The 12,498-nt window shown below is 45.2% G+C and overlaps 1 protein-coding gene across 1 annotated transcript; it reads right to left on the reverse strand.

The window, feature by feature from the left end:
* Positions 1-4,743: 4,743 nt before the first annotated feature.
* On the reverse strand, positions 4,744-10,583 carry LOC101147661 (gamma-crystallin F-like). The gene is made up of 4 exons (XM_031008851.3): positions 10,488-10,583; positions 9,372-9,536; positions 9,031-9,267; positions 4,744-5,076 (listed from the first exon to the last, which is right to left on the reverse strand). Exons 1-4 carry the CDS (start codon positions 10,581-10,583, stop codon positions 4,804-4,806), a joined length of 771 nt encoding a protein of 256 aa, XP_030864711.2. The 3' UTR covers positions 4,744-4,803.
* Positions 10,584-12,498: the final 1,915 nt, after the last annotated feature.

The raw sequence follows: 12,498 nt of genomic DNA on the forward strand, positions 1-12,498 counted from the left end.
TCAGGTGTGATGCACCCCTGTAGGCCCAGCTACTCAGGAGGCTGAAGCAGGAGGATCACTTGAGCCCAGGAGTTCGAGGCTGCAGTGAGCTGTGATTGCACCACTGCACTCCAGCCTGGGCAACAGAGTGAAAACCTGTCATAAAATATAAAATAAAATAAAATAAAATAAAATAATAAAATAAAATAAAAATCCGAGGCAGCAACTCTGGAGTGAGGCCTGAGATTCTGCATTTCTGACAAGTTCCCAGCGCATGCCCTGTGCTGCTGGTTTTTGGACCACACTTTGAGAAGAAAGGCTTCTATTCAGTGGGTCCCAAATGTTCCACATCATAACCCTTCCCAGGAGAGCTGGTTAAGCCTCACAGATGCACAGGGCGCTCCTTGAAGGTTGCTGATTTAGGAGGTCCTGGGAGTCTGCGTTAAAAGCTGCCCAGCTGATTCTCATGGCTTGCATGCCTGCTGAAGAAAGGTTGCCCTGACTTCCTCTAGGGAGTTGATTGTTCGCCTGGCTTTTGTTGTTTTACTTACTAAAGCTTCAAAATCTTATTCTCTTTCTTAATAATTCTAAATATGGGTGTATAGGGAGCATGATATTTTTTAGTATTCATTTCAGTTTTCAAAATTTTCTTGATTACCTGGTAGGTAGTACTTTCTAGTACAATGGGCAAAAAATAAAAAATGATCGAAAACAATACTTTGATTCCATTTAACTAATTGTGTTGGCATTGTTCTTGCTGATCTCTATGTTCTGGGTTCTAAAAAACTGGCTGAAAAGTTATCATCATTAAGAAAAAACATGAGTTTTTAAAAATTAATTTATTGTTTTAAATGAAAGATATATTTTCATCATCTTAAGCTGCTGAACTTTTTTTTTTTTTTTTTGAGATGGAGTTTCGCTCTTATCGCCCAGGCTGGAGTGCAATGGTGCGATCTCAGCTCACTGCAACCTCTAAGTCGCTGAACATTTGGCATCATTTGTTAGAGGAGTTAGCCCTTCCTGATGCATACATTCTTCTTTGCTTTGTGCCTTTAAAACTGGGGTGCCCCAGGGACTTCTCCATCTACACCTACACACAGTCCTTTGGTGATCCTATCCAAACTTAGGACTTTAAATACCACCTACTGTCTAATGATTTGGAAACACAGATCTCCAGCCCATGCCTCTTTCTTGAGCAGGCTAGTATAACCAGCTGCCTGGTTAATAACTCCACTTGGATATTCATGGATATTTTCAAACTCTTCTTATCCAAAATGAGATTTCTGATTTTTTCCTAAACCTACTCTGCCTGGTAGTTCTCCCTGTATCGGTTGGAGCAACTCCATTCTTATAGCCGCTCAGCCCAAACCTCTCTCACACCCACATCTAATCCATCCAGAGTTTTTGTTGGCTCTCCCTTCCTAATATATTCAAGATCCGACCGCCTCTCACCTCTGTCAATGCTACGACCTGCCTGAAGCCACCATTCTCTCTTGCCTAAATGACTGCAGCAACTTTCTAGCTGTTGTCTTTTTTCTTCCTCTCCCCTTCCTTTTTCTTTTTATTGTAAAGTTTCTTCAAATAACCTTAGCCGTTGGTGCAAAACATTGTATTCAATATTCTAATTTTGCTTTTAGAGGAAAAAAATTGTTGTTTAAAGAAAGCTGGAAGGAACTAGGTGTGGTTAACTGACCTAAAATGTTATTGGAATAGTTCAGATGGATAGAAATGAGAGGAATGGCAATAAGAATGCGAGGGTTTTAAATAGCACGTGTTCTTTTTTTTTTTTTTTTTTTTGAGATGGGGTCTCACTCTGTTGCCCAGGCTGGAGTGCAGTGGCACGATCTCGGCTCACTGCAAGCTCCACCTCCTGGGTTCACGCTATTCTCCTGCCTCACCCTCCCGAGTAGCTGGGACTACAGGCGCCTGCCACCAAGCCCGGCTAATTTTTTGTATTTTTAGTAGAGACGGGGTTTCACCATGTTAGCCAGGATGGTCTCGATCTCCTGACCTCGTGATCCGCCTGCTTCAGCCTCCCAAAGTGCTGGGATTACAGGAGTGAGCCACCACGCCTGGGCACGTGTTCTTTCTTATATAACAAGCTTTTCAAATTCACAGGTTCGAGAGTGTGGTTGCTTTGCTTGTGGAGAAAGCAGCTGTGTTCATGTTTTGTATGTACCAGTATTTCTCCTGTATTGGTTTTTGCTGATATGGATGTGAAATGGATTTGCTTGTTCCATCGTTTTCCTTCTGTTTGTGTGTGTGTGTGTTTTTTAAAAAATCGTTTTTGTTGGCTGGGCGCAGTAATTCACACCTGTAATCCCAGCACTTTGGGAGGCTGAGGCGGGCAGATCACGAGGTCAGGAATTCGAGACCAGCCTGGCCAACATGGCGAAACTGCGTCTCTACTAAAAATACAAATTAGCAGGGCACGGTGGCGTGCGCCTGTAATCCCAGCTCCCTAAGAGGCTGAGGGAGGAGAATCGCTGGAACCCAGGGGACAGAGGCTGCAGTGAGCCAAGATGGCGCCACTGCACTCCAGCCTGCCCGACAGAGCAAGACTCCGTCTCAAAAAAAAATAGTTTTTGCTTTGGAGCTCAGGTTCTAGATCCTTCTCTGAGCCTTCTAATGACATCTCTTCTGTCTCAGTTAAGATCTGATCAACAATGAATAATGTCATTTCCCTCTCAAATCTGGCTTTAACCATCTGACTACCATCTCCCTTGCTTCTCCCCTCTGGGCCCCTAAACTTCAGTTAGGGTGAATTATTCAGTGTTTCCCCTCTGTGGCATGCTTTCTTCCCTGTGGGACAAGATTAGTTCACGACATTTCCACCACCTTTATAACCATTTCCTCTAAATCCATAGAACCTAACAGTAATAGTCGACACTTGGTGAGCGCTTACTCTGCGCCAGGCAGTGTGTTAAGTGTTTATGGTCATTTTATCATTTTAACCCCACACTATATAAGGTAGACCCTTTATGATCCCTATTATACTGCCAGGTATGCCCTGCCCAGATCCCCCTGGGTCCTCTTTTCCAGCTCTGCATGCTCAGACACCTGTGGGCTTGGCTGCAAATGCTTTCTCTGGAAACTTCTGCACATTACCCCTCACTGGGGGGAGAGTGGAAAGGCTCTGGGAGTTTGTGTCCCTCTCCCCCCTTGCCAGTGACAGAAGGAACTGGTGTGGGAACACAAGCACCCAGATCGTTGGCCTCAAGGAGGGAGAGGTTGAAGTGTGAGCCATGCTCCAGGACTCTCCAAGGATCAGCCTGAGCTGGCTTCTTCCCCTTCCCTGGCTTGCTTCCCTACTCCTTCACTTTTCTTCTTGGAAGCACATTCCCCAGTAAATCACCTCCTTTCCAAGCCTTGGCTCATGACCTGTGTCTGGAGGAACTGAACCTAAGACTCTTGCCTGGTTCATGCAAGGTACAGTTGCTATTCAAACCCAAGCAGTCTAAATCCTACCACAGTTTAGGGTTCAAATCCCTCTGTTATAACACCTGTCATGTCGGTATGATGACTCTGTTTCAATTTCTTTTTCCTAGAAAATGTTAGAAATTTTACCCGGGGAATCTTGGAGCAGTATCTTTGATGTTTGCTCACAGTTCTGAGTGTGGTACTGGGAGTATTCAAAGTCCTTTCTAGCGATGGGTGAGGTTGCATTTGGAGCATCTCACAATACTCTGATAAATGTCTTGAGCGTCTTCCTCCATGCACCCACAGCCCTGTGGACATGCATCCATCTATTATGCTACTGGGATCATGATTTCAAATATTCTTTTGGATCTTCTGCTCACGGCCCTAGACTGTGGACTCCTGGGGGCCAGGATACTGGCCTATTCATGGTTGTTTCCCAGTGCAGAGCGGAGCGTCTAAACAGAGGTGTTCATCTTTTTGGATGTAATTCTGTACTACAAGGAAGTGGATTTAGAACTGTGGTTCTCAAGGCCGGGTGTGGTGGCCCACACCTGTAATCCTGGCATTTTGGGAGGCTGAGGCGGGCGAATTGTTTCAGTCCAGGAGTTCGAGACCAGCCTGGGCAACATGGCAAAAAACCCTATCTCTACAAAAAATACAAAAATTAGCTGGGTGTAGTGGCATGTGCCCGTAGTCCCAGCTACTTGGGAGACTGAGGTGGGAGGATCACCTGAACCTGGGGTGGCTGAGGCTTCAGTGAGCCGTGATCACACCACTGCACTCCAACCTGGGTGACAGAGTGAAATCCTGTCATAAAAAAAAAAAAAAAAAAGAACTGTGGTTCTCAAATTTCATTTGCATAAAAATTACTGTGGGGGAGGCAGTGGGCTCAAGGAATCCGCATTTTAAGAAGTATCCCAGGTGATGTTTAACCCATTATAGATACTTTGAGAAACAGTAATTTATAAGGTCCAAATACTGAATAATAATAAACAGTTATGTTACAAATACTTACATAGCGGTTACTTCATACTTGGCACTGTTGTTAGAGAACTATAAACTCATTTAATCCACATTTAATGCTCATGAGGTGAAAAGTACTATTAACCCCCATGTTTACATATTAGGAAACTGATGGTCAGAGATGCTAAGTAACTTGCCCCACAACTATAACTAGTAAGTAGCATTGGGCCCAGCATTCTGGCCCCAGAGGCTGTGCTCTTAACTGCTGCCTCACACCCCCTTTCCACTGATACATGCAAGAAAATCCACATGATTCCCAGCATGATTTTTGCTGAGCCCTTCCAAGGAGGCTGAAAGGAACAGAGGATACATTACTGCATGGAACACACAGGAAATATTTTATTAGTTTCCAGATGAAGCAAGGGATAGAGTACAAATATTTCAGTAGAGCTCCACAGCTCTCCTTAGGGAGCCCACTCTCGCATCCGTGGCCCCCCAGTCCTGGCACCGCCTGTAGTCCCCCGGCCTCAGCAGGTACTGCCGCCCCTGGTAGTTGGGCAGCTCGTAGAGGACCCAGGAGCCCTCCAGTACATTGAAGGAGTGGATCTCACTGAGGTGGAAGCGGTCGTGAAGAGAGGAGCAGTCCTCAGTGATCTCCACCATCTGGCCCCTGTAGTCCTCTCGCTCATAGATCCTGAGCCTGTGGGAGCTGGCCTGGGGGTTCAGCAAACAGCAGGATGAGGGAACGTCAGAAAACCTGACCTCCTGGGGGATGGACCTAAAAAATTTTTTTCTAGGCCGGGAGCAGTGGCTCACACCTGTAATCCCAGCACTTTGGGAGGCCGAGGCGGGTGGATCACGAGGTCAGGAGATCGAGACCATCCTGGCTAACACAGTGAAACCCTGTCTCTACTAAAAATACAAAAACAAAATTAGCCGGGTGTGGTGGTGGGCGCCTGTAGTCCCAGCTACTTGGGAGGCTGAGGCAGGAGAATGGGGTGAACCCAGGAGGCAGAGCTTGCAGTGAGCCAAGATCGCGCCACTGCACTCCAGCCTGGGGGACAGAGTGAGACTCCGTCTCCAAAAAAAAAAAAAAAATTTCCTATATCAAAAGTGACCAAGCTAAAACAAGGACACTGCCAACACCAGGGCTGCTGTGTATAGTTGGGTAGGTTGTACACTGTGAAACTCAAGAGGACACCACTCCTCATTCATTTGGTATGAATGGTGCTCCCTAGGGTTTTCTGTTATAATCTACATGAATAGACACACTTGTCCTGCTCAGGACTACTTTTAAATATTTTTTGTATTTGTTTTGTTTTGTTCTCTCCTTCATAAATTTGTGGCGGTTTGGGCTCTTGTTGGATGACACATAAAATAATGTTTTTATGTTTTTTTGTTTTTTTTTTTTTTTTTTTGAGATGGAGTCTCGCTCTGTCGCTCAGGCTGGAGTACAGTGGCGCGATCTCGGCTCACTGCAAGCTCCGCCTCCCGGGTTCACGCCATTCTCCTGACTCAGCCTCCCGAGTAGCTGGGATTACAGGCGCCCACCACCGCGCCCGGCTAATTTTTTGTTTTTTTAGTAGAGATGGGGTTTCACCGTGTTAGCCAGGATGGTCTCGATCTCCTGACCTCGTGATCCGCCTGCCTTGGCCTCCCAAAGTGCTGGGATTACAGGCGTGAGCCACAGCGCCTGGCAAATAGTAAGATTTTAAAACAGAAAGGCAAATATATTCCTGGCAAAATATATTATTTTGAATCTCAGTAGCATTAGGAGAAGCTAGAGGGAAAGGAGGTTGAATTGCTTTTACCCAAATGAGGCTCAGACAGGTGGCAATACAGGAAGAAAGTCCAGCCCAAGCAATCCTTCATCCGTGCTTTTCTGCTTTAAGCCCTGCTACTCAAACATGCTGAAAAGCAAGAGCCGTCACAAAGAGAACTAGGTTTCAGTTCTCAGCTCCAACATGTGCTCTTACAAATCAGTTTTAGGTAATACCGAAAAATGGAAGTTCAAGATCATGAAGGAGCAGCTGGGCATGGTGGTTCATGCCTGTAATCCCATCACTTTGGAAGGCCAAGGTGGAAGGATTGCTTGAGCCCAGGAGTTCAAGACCAGCATAGACAACACAGTGAGACCGTGTCTCTACCAAAAAAAAAAAAAAAAAAAAAAAAGTTTAGTTGGGCATAGTGGTGTGCACCTGTGGTCCCAGCTACTCAGGAGGCTGAGGCGGGAAAATCACTTGAGCTCAGGCTGCAGTGAACTATGATCACACCACTCAAGCCAGTCTGGGTGACAGAGAGAAACCTTGTCTTATAAAAAGATCTTCCCGAGACGGAGTCTCACTCTGTCGCCCAGGCTGGAGTGCAGTGGCGCAATCTCGGCTCACGGCAAGCTCCGCCTCCCGGGTTCACGCCATTCTCCTGCCTGAGCCTCCCGAGTAGCTGGGACTATAGGCACCCGCCACCACGCCCGGCTAATTTTTTGTATTTTTAGTAGAGACGGGGTTTCACTGTGTTAGCTAGAATGGTCTGAATCTCCTGACCTCGTGATCCACCCGCCTCCGCCTCCCAAAGTGCTGGGATTACAAGCGTGAGCCACTACGCCTGGCCTAAAAAAAGATCGTTAAGGAGGCCTGTACAGGTTCAAGAGTGTGAAACCTTTAGAAAAATGGAAACTTAGGCTGTTTGTCCTGAGCTATTCTTGTCTCTGTCTCTTGGGTTTTTTAGTTTGTTTTGTTTGTTTGTTTGTTTTGTTTTTTTTTTTGAGACGGAGTCTCACTCTGTCACCCAGGCTAGAGTGCAGTGGCACAATCTTGGCTCACTGCAACCTCCACCTCCCAAGTTCAGGCAATTCTCCTGCCTCAGCCTCCCGAGTAGCTGGCACTACAGGCGCCTGCCACCACGCCTGGCTAATTATTTTTAGTAGAGACAAGGTTTCACCATGTTGGCCAGGCTGGTCTCGAACTCCTGACCTCAGGTAATCTGCCCGCCTTGGCCTTCCAAAGTGCTGGGATTACAGGTGTAAGCCACCACGCCTGGCCATGTCTCTTGTTTTGAGCACTTGTTCTTCCTTCATTTGTTTGTTCCTTCCCATTGTCTCAACGTTTTTCTTCCTCCACATTAAAATATTCTTTAGGGGCCAGGCACAATGGCTCATGCCTGTAATCCCAGCACTTTGGGAGGCCGAGGTGGGTGGATCACCTGAGGTCAGGAGTTCGAGACCAGCCTGACCAATATTTTTTATTTTTATTTTTATTTTATTATTATACTTTAAGTTTTAGGGTACATGTGCACAATGTGCAGGTTAGTTACATAGGTATACATGTGCCATGCTGGTGTGCTGCACCCATTAACTCGTCATTTAGCATTAGGTATATCTCCTAAAGCTATCCCTCCCCCCTCCCTAGCCTGACCAATATTGTGAAACCTCATCTCTACTAAAAATACAAAAATTAGCCAGGTGTGGTGGCGTGTGCCTGTAATGTCAGCTACTCTGGAGGCTGAGAAAGGAGAATTGCCTGAACTCGGGAGGTGGAGGTTGCAGTCAGCCGAGATCACGCCACTGTACTCCAACCTGGACGACAGAGCGAGACTCCATCTCAAAAAAAAAAAAAAAAAAAGAAAAGAAAAGAAAAAAAAATCTTTTTTGCTTGGAGCTCAGGTTCTAGATCCCCTTCTGAGCCTTCTAATGACATTTTTTCTGTCTCGGTTAAGAGCTGATCAGTAATGTCATTTCCTTCTCAAATCTGACTTTGACACTTTCTCTCTCTCTCTCTCTCTCTCTATATATATATATATACACACACACATATATACATATATATATATGTATGTATCTTCTTTAGGGAAGATTCTCATGAGCAATTCTTTTTGAGGTTTGAGTGACTGCTAGTGAAGTGGATCTTACAGTCTCTAATTAGAAGAGTTGGTACTTGAAATTAGAAATCTAAGTTTTTGGGCTCCAATGCCAGACTGGGTCCTTATCAAGCTATTAAACCCTGTGAGGGGATTTCAGACTTCACAAAAGTGGTTCATTTTCCCGGGACTCTGTCACAGTCAATTTAGGGAATCCCTAACTGTGAAATTCCAGGCTGCTGGGGCTTCATTTAGATAACAGTGGGCCCTGCAGGAGCTATTGGAATCTCATTGTTGGTTACTGGTTTGCTTAATCAGAAGGCAGGACTTGAGAGGCCCTTGATGTTCATAATAATAGTTAATACTCGGGGGTGGGGATTGGCCTGTGCCAGGTGCCCTCCTTTTACCCTCATTGGAACCCTATAAAGGAACTACTCTCATCAGCCCTGTTTACAGATGACGTAAAAGAAATAGCCACCTAGCCTATGGCCACCTGAGAGCAAGGAATTAATCTGTTGTTCTTTCATCACCTGTGGCATAGATGCTCTGAGCTAATGCCACACACAACTTATTCCCAGTAGAGGTGAATTTGACTTTAGCAAAATAAAATAAAATGTCCAGTTAAAAGCACTGCATCACATACTTTTTCAGTGGGAGGAAACCTTACGCATGTTAATAAAGGAAAAGAGAATATAGTTAGAGCCAGAAGAAAGAAGCCTGCCATCCCATCCCATCGCCTGTCGTGTGAATCATCCACGTGGATCACTGATGCGACTCGAGGGCACGGAAGGGACCCGGCGGGACTGCACTCACGTGGGGGATGAGGCGGCAGGGGCGGACCGAGTCGCTGAGGACCATCCACTGCTGGTGGTCGGGTCGCCGCGGCGCAGGAACTACTGGAGGCCCGAGTAGTTGGGCCTCATAGAGCATCCAGCAGCCGCTGTGCACGCGCACCGAGTTGCAGCGGCTCAAGTAGGGCTGCAGGTTGGGGTGGTCGCTGCTGCATTCGTAGTGGCGGCCCTGGAAGCCCCGGTCCTCGTAGAGGGTGATCTGCAAGGCAAGGCGAGGCAAGGCGAGGTCTCACAGGTCTGCCCCTGCCCCAGTCTCCGGCCCCCGCCATGCAGGGAGCTACCGGGGGCGCGGGCTGGGCTCACCTTCCCCATGGCTGGCTGGGCGCACGGCGGGGCTGAACGGGTGGGGCGGCGGCGCGGCGGGGCTGTATAGCAGGAGGGCTGCTGTGTTGGCAAGAACCGCACAAAAGGGGCCCCCGGAGGGGAGCAAGGGCATTTTTTTCTCTCTCTCTCTGTTCCATATAATGACTGTAGGGGTGGGGGTGGGAGGTTTATTGTATGTTTTCTTTTAGACTGTCTAAAGCTTTCGAATTGATGATCTGGTTAAAACTGTCACTTAGTGCCATTTGGGCCTTTACATAAAGCCTATTTGGGAAATTGGAACTGAGCAAGTGCTTAAGAGTTAGTAATTGTAATTAAATGTTTTATTTACCTTTTAAAAGTTCAGTTTGAGCAACAAAGCAGAATAGCGACCAAGTCTAAGGTCGAAATAGACTACAGCATGAGGCTGTATTGTTTAGATTGGTGTGAAATGTGAAACGTGAGGATGAACTTGCCTTCTCCTCGGGGTGTTTACAGTAGGATGTGATTCTCCTTTAAGAGAACCTCTCTATGATCCTACCTGCTGATAAGCAGGGTATCAGATAACTAATGCAAGAGGTTGGATGCCAGGGGTTGGGCCTGAGGAAGCCCTGTTTAGGCACCTGGCCTCAGCTCTGATCCCTGGAGCCTGGGTGGAAGCAGGGAAGTCTTCAGCTTCAGCACCGTGCCTGCCTCAGCACAGGGAATGAAACTCTCAACTGTGGGATTCATGAAGCGACACTTTGGCGGTTATTACACTGGTAACTTTCTATTTAACAACTTTGCTAACTAAAGGCTAAGCTCAGTTGGTTCTAGCTGCTGACAAATGCAAGTTAACATGCAAATATAACACATTGAAGATCCTACAATCTTGCAAAGATTCTGCCTTCTTCACCCTGGGGCAAAACCCTCGTGGCTCTCTAGTTAAGGCTCTGACTCCAGGGACTGGGGTCTTCCTTCCTTTTGCCGGGACCCGGTCCCTCCTAGTGTTCCACTCTCTTTAGAGCAGGGTTTCTCAACCGCAGCACTCTTTTGACATTTGGGGCCAAAAAAATTATCTGCTGGGTGGGGAGGCTGTCCTGTGCATTGCAGGACATTGAGCAGCATCCTGGCCTCTACCAGCTGGGTACCGGTAGCATTATTGTCCCGTCGTGACAAGCAGAACTGTCTGCAGACATTGCCAAAGGTTCCCTGGAAAGCAAATCCACTCCCCATCCCCACTAAGAACCACTGATTTAGAATAACTTTGGTGCACCCAGTCTCACTCCTTAGTTTGGATTCTTGCTACCTAAGTCTAATACTAAAAAATAGCTTTCTCTGGACAAATTTTATGTGATCCACATAAGTTTAATAAGCCTCATTTACATATTTCTCTTTTAAAAATTATAACTTTTGTGGAAAATGTAGAAACTATAAAGCAGTAGAAAGGAGAAAAGATTTTAAGCCATAGTTTTGTATAAAAAGTAGCACTGTTGATGTATATTTAAAAACTCCTAATTCTCACACCTGTGATCTAATATTTCCATCTCTAGGAATTTGTCCAATGGAAAAAATTAAAGATGCATACTAAGATTATGAACAGTGATATTTTATCAGAATGGTGTTTATAATATAGAAAATTAGATACAAATAAAATGTCCAGAATAGGGCATTGTTTAAATAAAGCATGGAACACTTGTTTGATGAGATGCTATGCAGCTACCAAAAATCATGTTGTCAAAGAATTTATTTAAGGGTATGGAAAATGCTTACCATATGTCAAGTTAAAAAAAAACACAAGTATATTATACTCTGAAAATTACAAAATATTGAAAGAAATTAAAGAAGACATAAATAAGTGGAAACACATCCTATGTTAATGGATTGGAAGACAATATTGTTAATACATCAGTACTACTCAAAGCAATCTGCAGATTTAGTGCAATCCCTATCAAATCTCAATGATTTCCTTATGCAGAAAGAGAAAAATCTATCCTAAAATTTATCTGGAATCTCAAGGGACCCAAATCAACAAATTAGTCTTGCAAAAAACAAAGTTGGAAGTTCCTTATTCCCTATTCCTAATAAGGAATGCTGACACATGGCACATATGGAAGAACCTTGAAAACATGTGAAGGGAAATAAATCAGACACAGAGGAACAAATATTGTATGATTCCGTTTATTTGAGGTACCTAGAATAGTCAGTTTCGTAAAGACAGGAAGTGGAATGGTGGTTACCAGGGATTGGGGGAGGTAGGATTGGGGAGTTATTGTTTAATGAATAGAGTTTCCCTCAAAACTAAAAGTCTTTTAGCACATGTACCACCCCTAGAATTTCTGGTAAACCAGCACCAGCCTGAAGATCACATTCTCATCAAAGGGTGAAAAAAAAGGAAACTCGAACCAGCCTACGAAGGACCCTACCTTGTGCTGCTAACCACCGAGACTGCTGTTCGTACAGCTAAAAAAGGATGGACTCATCACAACCGAGTCAAGAAAGCGCCACCCTCTCCAGAGTCGTGGGCCATAGTCCCAGGGGAAAACCCTACCAAACTAAGCTAAGAAAAATTTAACTTTTTCATCTATTCTATTTCTCTTTCTTCTTTTCTCGCTCTATTACTGACCATCTAGTTATTAACATAACCAAGTCAATTTCACCTCAAACTATTGCATTTAATGCTTTCCTTGTTATACCCTGTGGGGACTTGCCAAGTCAAAGACAGCTCTCTACTTCAGAAAAGTACCTCTGTCCCTCCTGACTATCCTCAGACTGGGCATTAGTAAATTAGGACCATTTAATCTGGGGAAATTTTGATAAAGACTCCAGTGTCAACCAGGAGTCTTGCCCCTCAATGTAGAGCTTTTATGCCGTAGTTTGTCCAACATTCTGTGGACCACTAAAGAGCAAGGATGGACTGCCCCAACCGGTTTTTGTAATTTCCTAAAATCATATGTTCATTTTACTAGAGGATCATAAAAGTTAAAGACTTAAAACAAACTTTGTCAATTAAGACAGGATACCAAGATGCAAATGCCTGGTTGGAATGGATCAAATATTCCATCAGCACATTAAACAAAAGCAATTGTTATGCTTGTGCACACGGCAGGTCAGAGGCCCAGATTGTCCGCTTTCCACTAAGGTGGTACTC

The sequence above is a fragment of the Gorilla gorilla genome, chromosome 11 (assembly GCF_029281585.2).
Source record: "Gorilla gorilla gorilla isolate KB3781 chromosome 11, NHGRI_mGorGor1-v2.1_pri, whole genome shotgun sequence".
Classification (NCBI taxonomy): domain Eukaryota; kingdom Metazoa; phylum Chordata; class Mammalia; order Primates; family Hominidae; genus Gorilla; species Gorilla gorilla.